The 23,850-nt window shown below is 28.5% G+C and overlaps 1 protein-coding gene across 1 annotated transcript in view; it reads left to right on the top strand.

Moving 5' to 3' along the window:
* Positions 1-2,014: 2,014 nt before the first annotated feature.
* The window catches only part of LOC113380631, a 37,403-nt gene continuing 15,567 nt past the window's right edge, over positions 2,015-23,850 (top strand). The window contains exons 1-3 of the mRNA XM_026619801.1: positions 2,015-2,020; positions 2,125-2,227; positions 2,636-2,757. Coding sequence (XP_026475586.1) covers positions 2,015-2,020; positions 2,125-2,227; positions 2,636-2,757 — 231 coding nt within the window. The remainder of the gene's footprint in view (positions 2,021-2,124; positions 2,228-2,635; positions 2,758-23,850) is intronic.

Genomic DNA, 23,850 nt, shown 5'->3' on the forward strand with positions numbered 1-23,850 from the left:
GCAATAATAACTATTATATTTTCAACTAATGTATATAGAAATATTTAAATTAGATCAACAGATTAAAATATAATTTTTGCTATTCATCACGCGCTATTCTAAATATGTGTTAATGACTTCATTTTAATAACAATGGTCTGATGAGGTCTGTTTAACCAACAGCATAATAAAAATAAAAAAGAATGATTATTGAAAAAACTTACGTTACGGCGACTTAGATATTCTATTAAGATGTCGTGGCACTTACCTGAAACAAAAAATAGATTAATTAAAACTGTGCATTTTCTAACCATAAGATGACATTGCTAAAACATACGACAAAAAGTCGTTATCAAGTTTCTAGTTAATTTTATGTAAGTCTGCTGACTCTGACAGACTATTTAATTTAGTTTAAATAGTCACGCTAGCTTAGCACACGAAGTGCCTTCGACCCCGTCTACATAAGGTTAAAGAACCAGTCACTAATTAGACCGCTTCGGACGTTGTGCTTTTCAAAGGCCACTTTATTTCATTCGCAAAATAAAAAATTTCTAATAAAGAAATTGCATCTAAATATTGCATACAAACATGCATATAAAAATACTTCCTATGTCAATATGTTAAAACATGTAAACAAATTTACAACCCCTGCGCTGATTTTCCGCCTAACCTAAAATGAAGCGTAGCTTCAGGTCACTTGCCGGACGGGCCTACAGGCTACGTATGGGACATGGTAAAAAATTCGATATTTTTCTATTAAACGATTCATTTATCAATGGACAATTTTAATGTGGATATGTTATATGTTATAGAATTATATGTTACATGTTAAAAAATTATGGGACTAATAAGTATTTCATAACTTTGAAACTAAACTAGACTCGACAGGTTTTATGTATTGTTGAATCAAAATTCTTTGAAATCAATGGGTTATTTTGAGTTTTATTATATAATTAGTGCAATATTTTGAAGATTTGTTCGCATATATATATATATATATATATATATATATATTATACAAACTTCTAAAAATTTCCTCACGTATTTACATCGTGCTTGAACGCCATTTCGTTTAAAATTCGTTCTGCGTAACGAAAGAAATTCCAGAATACTTTAAAAATATAAGATACAGTTATGATTTTATTCTAAGAGACGAATCACTGAGTAAAAAAATTGTTTATATACATTTTGTATTAATTTTTGGCAATTTATTCACCAAAGCGATGATTAATTATGGTTTCTTTGCTGCTTGAGCTTTTGAATTATTATTTTTTGAATGAACGGTATTATTTTAAAATTTATGTTGTATTAAACATGGTAATTGGATCTCGGTGTTATGGATTTACTGTTAAATATAACAGCTAAATTGTAAGAATCTTTTGTAATACGGCTTATTAAATTCAATTTATGCGATGTTATTAAATTAAGGAGCCAATTTTTGGATAAGTTACGTTTGTACGGTAATGCTAGTTTACGGGTCTATAATCGAGTAGGTAGAAATGTCAAAAAGCTGTGCGATCAGGCGATTTACTCACTTAGCATTGTAGGATAGGGCAGGGCACAAAAGTCCAGTTGGACTTTAAGCAATTATATTGTGAAAACCAAACCAAACTATATCACAACTAATAACACATAAAACAAACAACTGACTATTTCCAGTAAAACTCACAACTAATTCATTATTGTAAAAATGCGTTTTTTTCGCAAAAATGGTCACCTGATATTTTTTACCCCAAAACAGTACAACAGCTAGTGAGCAAATTGTTCCATTGTCTTATTTTTAATTTTCATCGGCAGATTTACACCTTTGCTAGGTTATAGTTTGAGTTGGTCCTTTGTACCCCACCCACATGTAAGCTTTTATAGAGGTTATATAAAAAAACTGTTAAATCTAACTTAAAATTAACAATACATCATATAAAACAATTAGATAACGTATACTTAAAAATTATATTAAGGTCCCGTAAACTAAACAACAGTGCTCATAACCAATAAATATACAGAAGAAAATACTTTTTGTTATGGATTTTTAAACATGGCCGTTAGTATCCTTATAGATTTAAGTCGATTGCTCATTACACATCTTTTTATCTCTTCTTCCAAATACTATTATTAAAAAATTTCTAACTTTATTTATTTTTTCAGATAATGGTGGTGGAACTTTTCCGCGGACCTTTAAGTCCTGCTCTGCCCTATGTGTTTTCAAAGACATTAGATAAATGCAACATTGATAAAATTGAAATTCGACGTTTGTGCGTTTTGTAGGTTAGATTTTATGTGTGAAGGGTCTTATCCTACAACAAATACATAGCTTTTTGACAGTTTTTACTATCAATTCTTACAAAGATAAGGCCATAACATAGCGTTGCCTTTACTATTTCATCGGAAATTGACCTCTAAGTTTTTTTTCTTGGATCTCAGTATAAAATAATTATGAAGCGAGCTCTTCCCTTCGCAAAAGTTCAGATGAGCAAAAAAATCAGATCAGCAAAAAAAGTACGATTTGGATAAACACTATAATCAAATATCTCCATCTTCGGCACAGTACAGTTGAATACAGTATGGTACGGTACTAAGGTTATTCTCTTTCGACTACAAAACGCCGGAAGCGATATTCCAACAGCTTTTATTTATTTTGTGTTCTGTTTCTTCTCAGTTGACTTTGTCTACTTGAGCGAATCGCGTGACCGTCTCATGTTTCCTGGAACGATTGTAAAGAAATTGGACAGAAAAACTACAACTATTCGCATTTATTCAAAGACACCTCCAACACCTCACGTTTAATTTAAATATGTGTAAACCAATGCTGAAAATATTTCACTAATTATATAACAAAATTCAACATAACTCATTGATTGCAAGCAATTAGGATTCAGAAACGCACAAAACCAGTCTTGATACAAATTTGAAACTAGTGGTGCATCCTGCCTTAAGACAAATTGCTGGAAATTTTTATAAAACCTTTAAATTTTTTTGAAACCGTTGAAAAAAATGTCATCTTTAAGAATTTTGAAATTTTAAAAAAATCGACTTTTTTGAAAAATTTGAATATATTTTTATATTTCGGAAAAAAAAATTAATTTAATTTTTTTTTGAAAATTTCAAAGCAATCGTTCTGCGTGACTGTTTTAGAGAAGAAATATCGGATACACATTGATACCGAACCCATAGAAAAGTAAACAAAATTCATACTTATTATTGAAATCGCTATAAAACATCTAATGACAAATTGCTTTTTTCCCTTCACATACATGCGCCCGAAATCGTTAAATAAGATAGACCAGCTTATAACAAGCGAAGAAAAAGAAAGATCTAAAAGATAAAGAAGTATAGTTAAAACTGCAAAATGAAACAGTTGATATTACACTGCCTGCCAGACCAGAAAGAATTGGCAAAATTCGTCCACTGAGCAAAGTTATAAATAAAGTAAAGCTCACTTTTGCGCATATGGGCTTCAAAAAGCAGTTGATGGTCCCCTTCAATTTTTAATTAAAATTGAGAGTAGACGAAAAATTGTATCGAAACATACATAAACACACACACATACATCAATTTTTCTAAGGTATGCCAAAATGTTCAGAAACAACTAAAAGGTAAAAATATATAAAAAAATTCATTTTCGATTATTTGCGCTTACTACAACTTTCCCTACGGGAAGTTAAAAAAATGGTTTGGCAATTAAGAGCTATTAAGTGTAACCTAGAGCTTTAATGAAATAGTGACAATTTTTTGGTTATTGTGGTTAAATTTTATTACTATTGTCCATTTGAAACATTTGAACTGATGTGAGCTAAATGTGTTAGCCGTTACCGTGTTATTGTTAGGTTTTTATTAATTTTCTTTTATCATGGAGTATTTTACCATTTTACAGTCCTAATTAAATGTGTCATTTTTCGTTGGAAAGAGCCAACATACTTTAGTGCATCTTTTAAAAAGGTACTTCTCAAGGTCTACAAATTTTGAAAATTTTAAATTAATAGTTTAACACAAAGTTCGTGAATTAGACCTTAAGATAATTATTTTTGACTTTGGCTCTAGATATGTTATTCACGTTTGCGTTTGCAAAGTATAAATAAACAAAACAAATAAAAATTAATTACGATAACTGAAATATAGTCACAACTACACTAAAATTCTACATTGCACTCAAAAGCTCCAAACAACGTGAGATAAACTCCTTTTCTAATTTTCATCCCATTTCAGTTTGACGTTGAGTTCTAGGACACTCTTCACAAATTTGAAGTACGTAAAATAATGTTTAATTTATGTCCTCTCTTGCAATGTTCTCAGTTTAATATCTTTAAACACATAATATATATCACAAGTCGACGAGCATATTCAAATCCCATAAGATATCTCAAGATTATCTTTATCTTTTCCTTATTTATCGTCGGCTGGGCACAAACAACAGCACGTCAATACAATTCACAATCTAATTGTGAAATATTGCATCGCGTTTAATCCTTTTGCAAAATCTCGCAATCGTTTCTTAAGAAGGTCATCATATCATCGCCTTAACACGATTTATGATTCATGTAGGTACTCGAGATAAAAAATTGGAAAGACTATAAATTATTGCTATTAATATCATTATTCATAATTCATAATTTTTTGATTGTTGGTGGATAAATTTCATATACAGAATATCGATAGATACAGACTTTGCTGACTACTTCTTAGACACTGATGATTATTAATATATTAACATTATATAAATGTATATAAATGTAAAATATATCATCTTAAATTATCATACATATAAAATACTACATGTCAATTATCTGCTATAGTTTCCTGATCTATTTCATTTATTATAATGAAGGTTGGTGATTTTTATGGTACTTTTTTATTTGAATTAAACTTAACACATTTGCAGACGTGGATGCTATAGCATTCATTTTCACTGTTATGCAGATTGACATGAATGCTATAGTATTCAAATTTTAAAGTCAATTATTCTAAATTTAATTTTATTTAACCTTACATTTTTGTAATTATCATACCTGTTAAGGTAAGGACTAAATGATTCTATAGGTACTTTCGTAGCTTGGGCAAGCACATTACGCAAAATAGAGGCGTAGTACTTGACGTGGATCCTATAGCATTCATCGTATATAATGATGATAATATGATAATTTCACTACCTTTATAAACCTCGTTTAATCAACTTTCTTTCTAACACCAATTTAAAAATAAAACAAAAAACAGTCCATTTTTATACTATGCTGAAATTTTTACTGCTAATTATCAAAAAATCTTTATATTAAGCTGAACATCAGTTGGTCAATTATAAAACTCGTTTTAGTCCTTTATTCTGCAAAATCTAACCACACTGTGAATTAATTTAAATCATCGTAAAATAAAAGATGATGCCCTTTCATTACACCAAGTAATAATTTTGCTCACACAATATTATGAATTTTTACTAAATACAAATTTTAATTATAATGTATGTTGTATTGCCTGGAACTACTTTTAACTCACAGAAGCATGTGTTAATGATTCACAAAAAAATCATACATATTTTGTAATAGGTAGTTCTGATAAAATTGCCATATTTGTTAACCAACTTCTACTACTCTCATATTATTTTATAGAAAGTACATATATTTTTAATGTCTTATTTATTTATAGCGCAAACAGAAAATTTTATTGTGTAATTTTACATATAAATTTAAACGATTTTAGATATGCTTGAACAACAATATAAATTGCAATGTAATTTCCGAATAATTGAACGAAATATTGCATAACTGAGAAGATGATGATGTTTTTAGGTTTTAGAACTAAAAAGTTCCACGATATTTCTAATAATTCTATTTGGATGGTAGATTATTAGTGGAGAATATATATATATATATATATATATATATATATTATATATATATATATATATATATATATGTATAATCATTCGTATATTTATGGTGGCGCCAACTTTCACGCCGATGCATACAAATTTGTTTCACAATAATTAAACTTTACGACATATATACTGAAAGATGAGTTTATGCAAATCGTCGAGAATCTTATTTATCAAAACAAAACTGTGTTTTTTTCACAAAAATTTCAAGACCTAACAAAAATTATGTAACCTAAAAAACAGATTAATTTAAACTATAATTATATGTTATGGGATAATAGTCCAAAGCCGGAAACAAAAGTTACATCGTATAAAATCACATCTGTACCAATTTCGAAACACTTTTTGTGTTAAAACCATCATAATTTACTAAATCTCCTAGGAAAGTTGTGGACAGAAATATTACTATTCTAAAGATTTATTACTATCAACACAAGAAGCATACATCATTTGATTATTTTTGTCGTCCGTGACTCGGTAGATGAAATTATTACAAATCGTTTTTCTCTATTTGACAAACAATTTGCAGGTTCTTTCACTTCGAATTTGTAAAATTTCCAATTTTAATTTAATTCCACTGCGCAAATTGCTTATTGTCAACTTCTTGTACAATGTAACCTCATTGGAAGACTATTTTGCTACTGGACAATTGTTTGGTAGAGAAAATAAGGCTGGGATACTATGATCAGGAAGAAGTAGATAAACAACCAAACGTAATAGAAATTTAGAAGAATTGGAATTTCAGACTATTGAAGAAATATATACATCTCTAACGAATACTACAATGACCAAAACATTATAAACTAGTGGTGCATGGTATCGTGCCTTGAGGCAAATGGCTGGAACTTCCTATACCGAAAATTTTATGAAAACTTTGAAAAAAATGAGATTTTTAAAAACATAAAAAAATATTTTTTTTTTAAATTTGATATTTTGAAATTTTTTGAGAATATTGAGCTTTTTTTGTCAAAACAATCGTGCCAAAACAAGGAACCCAAAGAGATGTAAACAAAATTTATACTTATTATTAAAATCTCTACAAATTATCTGATATCTGATAATTATTCGATACGGCTCGACTTGCTTTGTCCAAAAACTAATAAGCACTGTCTCCTTGTTAGTAGGAATCGAATGTTATTTAAATCAATCAAGTCGGTTGGTCCGTATTCCTGAAATCGACGAAAATTTGTATCCATACACACATACATCCATTTTTTCTAAGGTTCCACGCCAAAACGTTCAGAAACTTGAAGATATAAAAAATTGACATTTTCGATTTTTTTTGCTATTACTATAACCCTATGGAAAGTTAATTAATATACAATTTTGATACAATGTCGAGGTCTAAAATGTTTGAATATCATAAAAATAAAGGTTGTTTTTTTTCTAAAAAAAATCTCGACTTTCCTATAACAAAGAAGCTTCAAACATATGAATTATCTTGTGGCTCTATTTTAATAGCCCAAAATGCTGACGAGTAATTCGCAAAAAAAAAAATATAGCAGGATCCTAGGGATTTGCTTATTATATGATTTTTTTTTTTAATTTCGAGCTGCTCTAATTTTCACAGTATATTTCCTGTGACCCTAGTAATCTGCTATAACAATATTTCTGCTATAATACTGTAAATATTAGAAGGTTTTTGGAAGTCCTAGACTAAAAAAAATCAATATCAAGTACCACTTTTCATTGTATTCTATTAAATTTTCATGGAAACCTAGCCTTCCACAGTTGATATTATATTATAAATCTATAAAACCAACATCAACACATATCATTAAGTAGAAAGTAGGCGAGATGAATAACAAAACTTAACTAACTGTATATTCCATGTTTTGTACCACGGAAGATCTTCCATCCATTTTTTTCACCATCTAATCTCTTGTAAAAATCTAATCACGATTTTATCATCATCTTCAATGTTTCTACAACGACCAGAGTTTGCGTGATATTCAGTTATTACACATGATCACAAAAGTTCGTTCACTTTGATTTTCACAAATGTAATTATTTGTATTTATAAAAATTTCACCGGTCAATAAAATTAAACAGATGGCTTCGAGCAATTAGTAACGCAGCATGATAATTCTCATATTGAAGAATTTTGAGTACCTCAATCGTAAATTAATGTTTCATAAATACATTTATTAATTATATCTCAGAGTACAACTCATTTTGCAACAATTATTTGGATTTAAACAAAATTTAACTAGTGGTGTATGGCATCGTGCCTTGAGGTAAATTGCTGGAACTTTCTGTACCGTAGCGAAATTTTCTAATATTTATAAGAATTATATAAACTGAATTGCAAAGTTAAAATTATTTATTTGAAGTATATAAGTGAGATTTAGAACTTTGGCCAGAATTAAAATTAAAATCTCAATTATTTTCGATATACAAAATTTTTTTTTTTTTGAAAAACATTTTTGAAATAATTTTTTTTTCTAGAGCCATTATCAACACAAGCAGAAAGTTTATTGAATCATTCAAATTGAATGCTTAATTCTCTCAAAAACTGCCATTTTTTGTACATTTGGCCTTATATCTTTGAAATACCTGGACCTGCCTTTGACAAAAATTAATCACCACTTCTCTCAATAATTACTAATCAAATGTTTTTTAGATCATTGAAATCAGATACTCGAATCTTTCACAAACTCGATTTCTATTATCTGCACTCTTTGGTTCGTATCTCCGTAACGAGTGGAGCGGCCTTTGCCAAAAACTAATTAGCACATCTCCCTATCAATAGGAATCGAATGATTTTTGAACCATTCAAATTGGTTGATCCATGCGACCGAAACGTGGCACAAAAAATTGGGGAAATCAATCTTTTCTGAGGTATGCCAAAGTGCTCAGAAACCTCTAAAACGTGAAAATATGCAAAAAAAATATTTTCGATTTTCGGCCCATCACTATAACTTACCCTAGGAGTAGTTAATAATCTGTAATTAGCTAAAAATGGTAAAGTTTTACACAAGTCAATGGTTCATATCATCATCAGCTAAAAATAAAAATTCTAATTAGAGGAACAAATTGACAAAATTTTTGTTTTAATGAATGAAATGTAAATGCTTCTTGGAGCATTTAATACAATAACTACATGTGTTTGAGTGCAAAATTTCAGAAGAAACTATTTTCATCCAAAAACAGAAAATACATTTTTGGTAAAGGCGGGGAAAAAGTATCCATTCCCCCGCATTCACGATTGTTTGAAACTTGCAATTCGTACAATTTACGATATATTTTTATTAAACCGTATATAAATGAATTCATTGGCATTCCTATAAGAAATTTCATATTTTATATATTGCAAACATGCGATTTCATGTCGAGATATCGTATGTCTGATATACGATATTAGATTTCTCAGATGCTTAATTCGAGACGGATGATAGGACATATTTTCATAACGTGTCAGATTTCTATTGATTGAATTGAAATTTGTGTTTTTTGCATTTCTCTAGATATATAGTAGCAAAGAGATACTTCAAAGATAAGGATATATGAGATAAAATCCTGCACGGATCAGTGCTCACCATAACATGATGATAAAGATTGCTTAATTACATAAGAAAGCTGTTTTAATTCTTACATTTGTAGAAGCAATTCAGGACTTCATTTATTACTAAAAGTGCAAACATTTTGAAAGAGAATTGTTGATGTCTGAGTTGAAGAACATTGCCCACCATCGAACGACCTTGACGCGCAAATAGATACAATAGACATTGCATCTATCATTGAAGATTCTGTACATATACATTAACACACACACACACACACACACACATATATATATATATATATATATAAAGACAATCTACTGCCGACACTTCTATATATAACGGGGCATCAAATATTTCTTTCATGTGGTGTAATTACTGGCGAGTCATCCATCACCAGTAGCAGTTTGACCTACAACTGGCTGGCTGCCTTCTTCTGAAGATAAAGATAGGCATCAAATGCGAAGACTAAGACACAACGAATTGCACTCACTTTGTCAGAATCATCTCCAACCGAGACAATGCAAATGCCAAAATGCAGATCTTTTTTTTTTCATAACAGTACCACCAAGAATAATCGAGATGGTACCAGTGAACAGAGAAAGGTCAGAGAAAAGGATGCATCATCATGTAGGAGTCAATAGGAAAAATATTTTCATCTTAGGCTGTTTCAAATTATGGAAGAATTTTACTGAGCCTCTAAGACAAAAAATTATAACCACCAAGGTTGTCTAATTATACAAAAACTGACCTACAATTGATAGCAATACACCAGCTCTCAATAAAATTAAATCAATTCACTCTGAAAAAACATATTAACGTATTGACTAATTATCCATCTTAGACAATAGAACTTTTTCAGTATCCATTGTGTAATTTAGATTTTGGCACCTTGAAATAATGTAATTGACAGTGATACTAATTGCAAACCGTTCTAATTACCATCGAAAGTGTGAAATAATGTAGTAATCTTGATCCATTTTTATATTATCGATTGTAATTAAATTTAACATTGACGTGTTGTTTTAATATATTTTTTACAGGATAGTAAGAGGAATACCAGCAATTTGGAATGCGACTTCTTACAAAAGATTAATTATGCATTAAGATAAATAGTTAAAACATTTTTTTGTATCATTACATACTGAGGCGTCCTGATAATATTGGATTCCTTAGAAGAATATTTTATAATATCCAAGATATTCAAAATGTGGAATTTTGGTCGTCGGTAGATCACTTTTCTCTCACGTATAAATATGGCATAGTCAATTTTGAATATTACAAATCTTAATCTTCGCTATCTATTATGTAAACATCTCTACCATTAACAGAACTGTAGATTCAAAATTCAAATACGTTTATTAATTTTATTCAAGGAAGATTCTAACTGTCGTTTATCAATTACCAGAACTTGTCCCGTTCTGTCCATTTTTGATTCCTCCATATAAGTCCAGACAACAATTTTTGTTATTTACTATTTATTGTTTATAACCTACCAGGTTTTTTCGCTATTTTCTTTGTTCTGTTGGCACGTTCTTTATTCTTTTCAAGATAATCGCGGTTTATAACTGTACGAGACATCAAATCATGCGACCTGTGGTCGGAAACATTGCTTTGTCATGACTACAAAGACTACTACTACTGCCGTATTACACTTCATTGCATAAAACATTAAATAAACTGAATGTACTAAAATAATCAGAGAGCTAGGGTACAAATTGATAGATAATTGATAATGGAAAATAATACGCAACGTCAAGTGTAAGATCGAAATCTAGTAAAATCCAAGGACATCTAATTGGAACTTCTAAATTTATAAAAAATAGTAATCTAATATAAAAAAAATCATTTGATCTAAGGGCTCCTCTTATATTACGCCCCTTGAACAGCCTGATGTCAAGCAGTCGATTTTCAGTTGAGGCCAATATATTTTGTTCTTACCTCAGACTTTGGCACTTTTTCCACCGTAACTCCTTAATTACTGGATGAGCCTTGCTTTTATCATGCAAATTGACAAACAACTCGTTTTAAAAACTTTTTGTATTGCCTGAATTTACTGCTAATTATCAAATAGAATCATATCTGTATCATCCAATATCATACCAAATAATTCATTATCTCGATCATATTTCTTCACCAGCTCCTCCACTACCCAGATGCCCTCAACTCTGATCCAACTTTTGCGTGACAATGACAAAACGGAAACTTCGATCCAAAACAAAAAAACTGTGCAGTATTTGATTATCTGTCGGTCACGTACCAGTTACACATATTTGGATGTGTTATAAAAATATCTCAATTCAAAGTTGGCCTATATATTTGTCGTCGACTCTTGCAGAATTGTGGAAGAAGTTGATTGGAAAATAATTTGGATAGAGACTGTCAAGATAATTAAATTTCCTATGTAGTACCAACGTTGTTAAGAACTTGAACTTTTTAGACGTGTCAGAAAACCTTCTGATATTTAATCTTTTGCTACAGCAGTGTTTTCCGTAGGAGTGGCACTGCTATACAGGCCAGCAGCCCAAGTATACAACACAACATACGAGTATCTTAATATTTTGCAAAAAATTTTCGTATTATATTTCATTTATTATTGAAATAAACACGATGTATAAAAATATACCTTACTTCTATTATTCTAATTATAAACCAATAGACGAGCTAAAAAAAATAAATCTATAAAAAATTCAAATTATTTCAATTCAATTCATGCCTTACGAATTTAGATGTTTGTTATCGTAAATTGATTTTTTGCAATAATTTTACCTCCAAGGAAGTTCTAAGAAATTCTATAAATAAACCATTATTTTACGATCCACAACTGCAAAACAGCTTTTCGAAACAAGAAGCTATTGTGTATACAATCTACAATGCATATATGTATATAAATACATTTAACTGCATTCTAAATTAAACGAAATGAGATTCTTGCAAAACAGACTCTGTTTGAACAAAAGAATGGTCTAAAAATTCTTTCCTTGATAATTTGGAATTGAAGATGTAAAATTTGTCCAAAAAAACACGTTAAGAATTTAGGCGACAAAAACAAGTGTGGATACTAAGAATTTTGCATTTGTCTGTATTTATTATTTACATATTTTGTGACTTCTAAAATGATTGTCTAATATAAATGTAGTATTTAGCAAAATTGTGTATAAATAAACAACATATTATTCTTTGTAATACAAATCGTCATGCAACAACGTGGTGTATTTGAAAAGTAGAAACAGAAACTGAAAAAAAAATCGCCTGCAAAACATTTTTGTATTATTGTAGTCCAGTCAATTAAGCTTAAATTAGCAAAGAATCTCGGTATTCGATAATTACCCAGCTGTAAGTCTGTAAATAGTTGTAAATTGACTCGTAAAAGTTGTCTCAAAACCTACATATAGTAGGGTGTACGCAACATATGTAGGTTTTGAGATAACTTTTAGGTGCCAATATACAAGTATTTACAGACTTTCATCTGGGTATCTGGACTATTATATTTTTCTAACTTTGCAATTAATCGTACAATGTAAAGTTTGTATCTTGGAAACCTTTATAAAATTAAATAATCTGTATCTGCAACAACTTTTAGTTTTAGTTTAGCTTCAGAAATCCCCAGAACAACTTGGTGTACCTCACCTCAAATTCAGGATTGAAAATTCAGGCGCAAGTTTAATCGAAAAATTTGTTTGTGCATTTATTGTTCATATGTCTTGAAACTCTTGAATAGTTAAAATATATTATTAGGTAAATTTGCACAAAATTAAACATTCTATAACATTTTTGTACAATACCATCTTTCGCCAATTCGGTACATTTCAAGAAGGTAATTGAAAATATCTCACTTCAAATAGATTATTCAACGTTACAAGATTCAATTTGAAAAAAAACTGGCTTTTCCAATTGTATTTAGGTTGATCCCGAATCAATTTTTTACCAAACCACTTAACCTTGGCCATAACGTCCCCAGATTAGCATAAAATCCATAAATTGCTTATGTAAATATTACCATTAGAATTTATTTAGACCATCAATCTATTACCAAAAGCTTTTAAGAATATGGATGTTATTTAAATTCATGTCACATCAAGAATTAAGGCTGACACATGTTTTGTTTTATTTTCGTATTGTTCAGAAATATAAAAACAAAAAACAAACTTACATAACCGGTACTATTAAAGGTTCATTTGAAATAACTGTATCAACAAAATAGAGATGAGATGGAGCTGGGAAAGAAGATAAACTTCGCAAATCATCCAAGACAAAACTTGATATTGTTTTTACTGTTAAAATCGACCTTTAGAGCAAATTCACCCAGAATTATAATGGGACAGCTGGTAGAAATTGGAACAAAAATTTTCCAATAGATCCAAATTATAAGTCTATTTTAGGCATTTGTAAATTAATAAATGTTTACGTACTAACAACTTAACAACGAATTTTGATGCTTCTTCAAAAAAAAATAAAAACAATAATTTAAAAAAAAAAATATTAAAACAGTTGAGTTGAATTAGGAGTAAGAAGCAAAAAAGATTAGAACAGGCGAAGAAGAAGAATGAAGAAATAATGTAAAGAAGGAAGTTAGATAATAGAATAAGATTAGAGGAGAAAAAATAATGAAGAAGAATGAAGAAATAAAGGAAAGAAGAAGTTGAATAGAATTAGAAGTTAGAAGATAAAATAAGATTAGAAAAGAAAGAAAAATGAGAAAGAATGAAGAAACGAAGGAAAGAAGGAGTTAAATAGAATTAGAAATTAGAAGATAAAACAAGATTAGAAGAGAAAGAAGAATGAAGAATTCAGTTGAAAAAGAAAAAAAATATAATAGTAATTTTTTTTATATTTCTGAAGAATTAAAACTGGATTACAGATTCTAGCACAAAATCTTTGAAACTCAATGAGCCTCTATTTATTTTGAGGTTAATACAGAATACATAATTATATAATTAAATAATGTTTGAAGGTCAACATTTTTCCTTTGCATTTTTTTAACGATAAAACGATATTTTGAAACCGACCAACCGTAAATGCGGTTATTTTTTGTCAAACCAAGCGAGAAGAAACGTGCCTTGTAAAAAATAGATAGATTTACGTAAATTATGTTATTTATTAACGTAATCCATAATTAGGAAAATGTGACAAATTATGTACCTACTTATGAACAAGTTTCTTATTCATTTACTTTACCAATAACGAATTTCATGAACATCATATGATTAAATTTTTGTAAGTACTTTAGTCTTTATTTTATCATACATTTGTTTCATATATCATCAAAATTACTGAATGTCTTCCTTCTTGTAAAGACAGATCGTAATTCAATAAAGAGAATTAAAAAAAATCATACCTTTGTATTTATACAAATAGTCTAATAATATTTTTCTTTAGGATTTGTCTATTGCATATAATAGATCCATATATAAATTTACCTTACGTCAAACAAAATGTTTGAAATAGAAATACAGAAATAGATTCTATTCAGAAGGTCATTTTCGCAAAAGACGGACTAAGTATTTAATAATAAGAATATACACAAGAGCAATTTATTAAAACAAGTACATTTTAAAACTACGAATAATTTAAAGATGGAATATTTTTACCATGAAGTGTTAATTCTATCACTTTCCATAGTCGGCGCCGAGAGTAATTAGTTTTTGTAGCACTACTCTTCTTTCATAACGATTAATTATTAATGATTACAAGGCAATTTAAATTCGAGTGTTGTCATTAAATAATTTGCAAACTTTTGGACCAGTTTTTTTAATGTACGGATCCTGTTCTCACCAAATTAGCTTGGTAGAAAGTCTCCGGAACATAATTATATATGGTGGTATATGCGGAATAAAAATTCGCTAATGAATTACAAATGTAGGATATATAAATAAATATTTGTGTAATATATACATATGAATAATATAAATAATTGTGAATACTTCTGCAACTTTTGTAAATTTATTCTTACATAAATGCTAATAGTAATTCAACAATAAAAAAAACCTAAATGATTATGGTCGCTTTATGACTAATTGTGCAACTAGGTGTAAGTGAAATTTTGCCTTAAGGCAAGTTGCAAAAATTTCTCCATATGCGTAAGTAATCGACCTAATCAAAATTTATGCTTAGCAACTTTTAACTATCTTCACAATATACGTTTGAAATTTGGCACTGCAGGTTATTCCAAACTTTGATGAATTTTTAAAATTAACCTAGAAGGATAATATTTTATTATGTTCCTTAAGACCATGAACTCTATCATCATGAACTTTCTTCAAAATCATCAACTAATTACGAACAAAACTAATCAGCACGATTCCCAACTTATATCTTTAGAATAGGTTTCAAATGTTCAAAACCAGTGTACAATAGCGTAGCCAAAAACCTGCACTAATCTCCTGATTAGGATTTAGTTAAAAATATAATTATTACTATAAAAACATCTGGTTCTTTCCATTCTTCCATATTAGGAACCGCCAGCATCACAAAATCTCCTTTGGATACTTTAGTTTTAAGATCACGGACGACATATAAACTTTAATGTACTTTTTGCGTGCTGGAAGTCACCAGCCATTTGTTTAATCTTTATCTAAACTAAAATTTTACCATTGTTGTACAAGAAAATAAAATATCTTTATCAAATAGTTACATCGGGTCCGAGAAATATAACAGCGGACGTGAATTAAATAAATGTATTTTGAGAATTACTTTAGGAAAATAAAAATGAGTAAATAAAAGTGAATGTGTATAATGGATACTTAAATTTAAAATTAATTTTTCGTTTATATTCTATAGTAGTTCATAGTATAAAGTTTAGTTTATAGTATATACTAGATCACCCGACAGACGTTGTCCTGTATCCACGTCTACAATTCAAAAGTTCCAAATTTTTCATATCCTATACTTTTTAATATCCTATTTGATGTCCTGCCTTTTTCAAATCTTAGGTGAATTAATTTGTAAAATCTAGTTCACACGAGCACTTTTCAATCTAAGATCAACTTGCTAAATATTCCATATCCAATGTCAAACAAATGAATTTTTGACACAAGAAACAAAATTCTAAATCATTTTTTTAATAAGAAGAAATATTTTTTAGTATTTTTAAAATATTTAGTAAAGTAAACAAAAATGCGACATGCGTAAGTTTTAAAAAATAATGTATATGCAATTTTGGACTTATTGCGTGATTTATTAAATTTAATTATATAATTTCATCTGCCAACATATACTGTTGAATGCATCTTATATTATTTTAATTTCTGGCAAATCTCAGCTGCTTTTCAGCAATAATAATAATTTAGATATTATATTTTTCTTGTATTTTATATTCTAATATTATCTAGGCTCACAATTTCAGCTAAATTCAAATTTCGAGTGAATTAGCATTTCTAGCAGATGGCAGTTCAAATGTTTTCAAACAATCATAAGTGGTTTTTTGTAATTTTTGCCATTTATTTCTACGATATTACTATAGTTTCATCATTAAATCTTAAAAATTTCCTTTGACAAACTCTAAAAAGAATTATCAAAAACCGAATAACCATTTAGGAGAAGTATCAAGTCATACACCCGTACAGAAAAATTTTATAGACGACAATTCGAATTCATAAAGAACAAATTAAATTCCAGTAATTCTTTCTAAGATCTTCTAAAAATAAAAACCACAAAACTATTATTTATATCTTATCTCCTTACTAAAATATTCTCATGAAAAAAGTAAATTATACAATTTCTATGTACCATAATAAAAATTTCTCTCCGCACATTACATATTCCAACAAAAACAATTATACATATTATAATTCCGTATTGAATAATCTTGTGAAGATATCTAAATAAAATTATCTTTACGCAAATTTGCATTTTATTATAAAGTTCGTCGTGAATTTATTTATTGTTTGCAAAACGAAAGTTGTACTGAGAATTTAAGGAAGATGAATTTATTTATAAAAATAGCCGGCGTTCACATATGGAGATTACATTTCAAAATTATATTTTTTTTGTTATATGCTAATATTTTTATGATATATTTGTAAAGAGTGTTTTCGATTAAACACATCAGAAACTTCTTTCGTCTGTATTTGATTAAATTCCTACCCATGACTCCTGTCTGGGCAAATTTAAGATTTTTTTATGAAAATCATTAATCCTTTAAAGATTAAAATTATTTAGTGCAATAAAATAAATTTAAAGTTCAATTTATGATATTGAAATTAATATGATATTTATTATTAATGTGAACAAACTCTAACATTAATTTTTGCATGGTACGATGAACATTATGCTCACCATTGTCTTATTCAATTTTTTTCTTCTTTTTTATAAAACTAAGATCACAATCTATTATATATATATATATATATATATATATATATATATAAATTTTAATTGTGACTTTTAATCCTATTATGTATTTCAGCGAACCAGAATAACCGTTCCAAATTTTATGCATGAAATGATTTTATTTAAAGATTTTTGTCGAGTTTTTCTTTCTATTCACAATGATAGAAAGAAAGATGAAACACCTTTTACTTTGCAAAATAATAATGCTTCATTGTCTCTTGAATTAAAATGAATTCGTGTCTTATTGTTTTTCATCGAAGACGGGCTGGTGGAAATTTTAAACAATAATAAGGATAGTTACTTTACTTGGTAAATAAAGATTGTAATATACTTGAATTATATTTTTCAAATTTCATTTTCTTTTGTTCTAATGCCCAGCCGAAGTAGAAATCTGAATAAAATGAGAATAAAATAATTATAAATATTATTGGAATAATTGTACTTTCAAATAAAAAACGAAACTTCAGAAAAAATTTGGTTTTTTATAGCATTTTCAAAAAAAAGTTATTTGGTGGGCTCTAATAAAAATTTCGCTATATAAACAACTTTTATTAATTTTTAAGTAACTAATACTCGTAAATAATATTATATAAAATACATGTTGAAATCTAAACTTTACATAAATAACATATATCTACATTTTATGTATTAAATCTAATAAAAGTTAAATTACGTATACTTTGGTCTCAAACGATTCCATTTGACTTGAAACAATGGAAAACAAAAAATTATTAAGTATGGTTTTTTTGGCTAGACCTACATTTGCAAAAACAAATCAGCACGTTTTCCCATCAAAAGGAATCAAATGTTTTTTGAATCATTCAAATCGGTCGATCCGTAAATCGAAATCGTGGACGAAAACTTGTACATTGCACATACACAAAAAAATAGATTGATTTTTTTATAAGGTATGCCAAAATGAAGTTCAGGAAGTCTAGAAACGTAAAGATTACTATAACTTTCCCTAAGAAAAGTTAAAAATAAATTAAATTAGAATAAGAGAAATTAAATAAAATAAATTTATTATATATCCTGATCTCTACCTTCTGAGTATCCTTACTCGTTATTCATAAAATGGAACTCATTTTTGCATTGTTTAAAATTTATGTTTCCAATCATAAAAATGTATAAGCATTAAAATTTATATTTCTCAGAAATTCATTCCTCTTTCTTCCATTCACCTAAAAAAGCCTCCAAGATTCTACAATATATTATATAAATCATTCTGAATTTAAATTACCTGTGCGAATTCGACGTAACTCTACTATTGAATCACATTCATCTAAAAATTCGTTCTGAATCAAAACAAATAATAATTTGATGAGCAAATTAAAATAAAAACATAAAATTACATTATGCAAAACGTGCAAAAAATATGCAGAAAGTGATTTCTTTGCGAATGAACGAATATTTATCTACAGTCGGCGGTCGAAACGAGTTTGTGAGAAAAACTAAGAAATTATGTGAATTTATTTATAATATATATATATATATATATATATATATATATAATTCTGGAACCGGTTTAAAATCGTTCGTTGGCTTTTTGCTCTACTAGATAGAAAAATGAGATAAGTATTTTACTATTTGTACATTTATGTTAAATATGCATGGAAGCAGATATAAAATAGTTTGCATATAGAATACAATTATACAAACATGCAAAAGAAGAAATATTCAAACCGCTATTGTGAAATTTTATATAAAAATTGGAATCAAAATATTATTATTTTTATTTCTTTTACCAGAACTTAACGAGCCCTAAGAGATTTTGTGCTAACTTCTTAAATAAGTTAGGTTTTATAGATTGGTTGCTCTATCTCTAGTGTAGAATTATTGTAATAGGCATGATTTTTTTTATTTTTGCAGCAATGCGTCTAAAGTGAAATTCCTTGAAAACAAAACGCTTTCTATATTTCCAAGTAAAAACCGATATCACTGCTGCTTGACATCAAACTGTCCGAGATGAATATCAAACCCAAAGACTGATCAAAAGCCCATATCTCTAATCCAGTGGTTTCCAACCTTTTTTTGGTCGAAAGCTTGCTTTTATAATATTTTTATGAAATCAAATTAATCTTGTTTCACGTGCAAAACATCCAATCAATTACCACCAAAATTAATTACTGGACGTGCCAAAATCTCAATTCCCATTACATAAGACCTTTATTGCCAAATTTATCATTCACAAATGATCTTTTGGCAAAATCGCAATTATTTTTGGCATATGGGACACGACTCGTCTCTGTCAGCTACCCGTCGTGCAAATAATCGATTTGAATGATGAAAAAAATCACAAAATTCATATTTCATTTATGTTATTTGTTTTGCACATATGAAATTTCATAAAAGTGTCAAAGTTATGCAACGGAAGACGACTTGTCGAATTATTTTGCATGTAATATGACTACTTGATAAATTATAAGGTAAAGACAATTGTGGTAAATATCATCAATAAATTCGGATTGTGTATTGTCGTGTTTTTTGGGAAATATTGCATCGGTTTATTATATAATTTTTAATTTTGTAATATTTGTATGGAAAGATGAAGATCGATTTGTTTTGATTTATGCAAAAGGTATTTCGAAATACTTAACAAAAATTACAAAAAAATATGTCAAGTTGTAAATGAATTGATTTATGAAATATTAATTATTGAAAGGAATTAAGGGCTAATAAATTGTTTTTATTTGAAGTATTTGTTACACCATTTTATCTCTAAAAAATTTCATACATTGTATTAAGAAGTATAATGAATTTTAAAAGTTGCATACTTCAATATTCAAATAAAACAACTTTTTGACACGTTAATTGCCACGATAATATCAGAAAAAATTCAGGCTGGTCATGGTAAACTTAAATCATGTATCAAAGAAAACTTTTTTTTCCAAAATTCCTTCAATAACATTTTTCTTATATCACGCATATAAACTTTTTTTCTCGACAAGCCAAGAAATGCTCAGTTTGATTCGTCAGTTCTATATGTCAGACAAATGTGACTGACAAGATAATAAACGTGTTAAAACAACAAACAAACAAGTATATTATAATAACAAGTTTTAATTATTTTTTATATATTAGCTAGAAAATTGTACCTATATCAAAATATTATCTTCAAATTTATAATTGCTTAAATTGAATGGAAAATAGTCTCAATATCAAAATGGCTCAATGATTATAGTTTAAGCTTTTTTGGCTTTTCCCATAGATTAGTGGTTAGATTAGAGATGATCAAACCATTCGTCTAAAATGAGTCATTTATTTGGCACTCTTATATAATAATAAATTGTTTATATTTTCTTAAATCAACTCGGTATGCTCTATAATCGCAGCTAAACACGCTATCGGGTTATTACTATTATTGTAAATAACACCTTTCAACTACTGCATTTGCGCATTTGTTTGCTAAACATATTGTAGTTTTCGAACCATTAATTTAAAATGAGTCACATTTGGAAAGCTTATATAAAACTATATTGTTTATCAAATGTTCTAATAAAGTAATAACTTAAATCAACTCGATATGCTTCAAAATCACAACTGAAGACAATTGTTGTAAATAGATTTTCAACTAATGCCTTTACGCATTTATATATTAAATACCTGGTAACCATTGAACTTCTTGTTTAATGTAAACAACATATTTAAAAAAATTATATAAAATTAAATTAAATAGTATAGTAGCTTAAATCTACTCGGCACTTCAGAATCCCAAAAAATCAATCGGTTGTAAATTTAACCCTTTCGACTCGGGAGTCGGACTGCCAGTCGGTACGCTGCGCTCGGAATATTATAGTGCTATACATATCTCTCAACTCGGAATTTTTTTTTTTGATCGGATTTTTTCAAAATGTGGTAATATTGCTTTTAAATATTGTTATTATGATAATAAAATAGAAAATTTTGAAAATTAAAAAAAATTGCACTCAAAACCATGCTATATTGTTTAAAAAATCATTTCTTCACAGATCTTTATTAGAATCACGGGGATCATGAGCTAATAAATTAATTTTGTTATATATTTATTTATAAAATTGATAAATCAATCAATAAATGAATGTAATAATAAATTAATTTTTTAAAAATAAAAAAAAATTAAATGTAAGTTTAGTTTGCGACGAGTCGTCGCCGACACGATTTGCCGCCGGAGCGGCGGCATCCGAGCTTAACGGTAAAACATATCATGCCGCCGGAGCGGCGGCATCCGAGCGCAACGGTAAAATGACTATGCCGCCGGAGCGGCGGCATCCGAGTCGAAAGGGTTAAAGACTTTTGAATGCCTGGTAGCTTTTGAATTGTTCGTATATAATTTACAAAATATTTAAAAAAACTTATTGAAAACTAAATAATATATAATGATTTCTGATATATTAATATATCAATAAGTGTGCCTTTGCATCATATTTGATAAAATACTATATTATGATTAAATTTTGAGCTTGAATCAAGTGCATCTATCAACAGAAAATATAATAAGGTTCAACTTGATAAAGAATATCATCACAAATTTATACTTACAATTAGGTTTATTCTCTCACAATTACTTTATTATTATATCATTTTGTCAAAGTCCTCTAAATTAATTTAAATTTTGTATTTTTTCCTAATTTCTAGTTACTAATGGTTAATTGTCGGTCAAAGTAGTTAAAAAGGTGACACCAAAAATGTAAAATTAAACTGAAGAACAACTTGGTATATTTTTACATTTGTTATATTTACTTTAATAAAATACTTTCTAGTGAATAACGTTGATAATAAAATATAATATATAGTTGATTTTTTATTGAATTACATGGTTCTGTTATAGCAAAAATTAAAAAGTAGAGACTCAAACTATTTAAAATCGCTCTTGTTGACTTTTTTACTTGTTGATCAATAAACTATAGAAAAATGCAGAAAAGAGTTGAAGAAATCTATATGAAGAGAGCATATACTCTATATTGAAAAAAAAAGCTCTAAAGCGCTATGTGTACAGGATCTAAAGTAATACAAGCTGGTTAACAAGATAAGGAAACATTTATGAAGTGAAATTTATCCCAAGTTCAATGCGAAAATGCTAATACGGCACAGACCGAAAATATCTCAAAACCGGTTCGCATAATGACCATCAAATCGCTTTACAGATTTTGTGTTTATATTCATCATACATACATCTTGTTTTGCATAACAAACGATCGTATGAAAACTATGCAGTGAAAGTTACTAACTAGCCATGATCGTAAGATTATTACCTAAAAAAAATTGTAGACGGATGAAATAATCAATTTATTGAATAGAAATTATCTCTAGAAGCTCGGATAGAATAAATACACATTCTGCGAAATCAATTATCAAAAAACATAATTTTATTATCAAATGTAACCATTGCAATTAAAATGGTGCAAATCAATGTTATGCCTGTGTTTGCGTTTTCCAACAAGTTAATTTATATGGCAATTAATTGGAAAAACGTTTATACAATCATTATAATGCATTCAAGGTAAACATAATTAAATTCCACTTATATACCGTTAAAATTGCTTCAAATCTGCGTGGCGTGAGCTTTTTAAATATATACTTTGACCGATAATTAACCACACGATTAATGCGATATGAGAAAGTAACCAGGAAAAAATACAAAATTTAGGTTAATTCGGAAGGAATAATATAATTATAAAATAATCGAAAAACTTAATTTAAGTAATAAAAATTCGAAATTTCGTGAAAATTTTGAAACCCATTCAAGTCGGTTGAACCCTACTGTCCCATAAAAATGGTAACAAATATTACTGCAGTTATTATTAAAATCTTTACAAAATATTTGATAATTTTATGTGCACATCTGATGTGCATTATTGACCGCCAAATGACATTTTATCTAACTTTTTTCTCTAAAAACCACAGCACCTCTCGCCGCCTCTGTTGTCATAGACACAATCGTCACCGAATTTTATACTTCGGATTTTGGGAAAAAGAACAAGAGCAAATGGGAACAAATAGGACAAAAGTTCAATTATTAGTGGAAATTATGAAATTCTAGATCCTCCCCCCATGAAAGAATGCCTAACGACGGTTTAAGTCGGTACTGAGCCCGACATGCCCAGACCAAAGACCTAGTTTGGTACGCGTAAAGGCATTTCCTTCGCTTTTGCAATTACCATAACTTACCCCACGGAAAGTTAATCATATCAATAA

The sequence above is a fragment of the Ctenocephalides felis genome, unplaced genomic scaffold (genome assembly GCF_003426905.1).
Source record: "Ctenocephalides felis isolate EL2017-DRISC unplaced genomic scaffold, ASM342690v1 CF-g0.4_SCAFFOLD_00845, whole genome shotgun sequence".
Taxonomy (NCBI): Eukaryota; Metazoa; Arthropoda; class Insecta; order Siphonaptera; family Pulicidae; genus Ctenocephalides; species Ctenocephalides felis.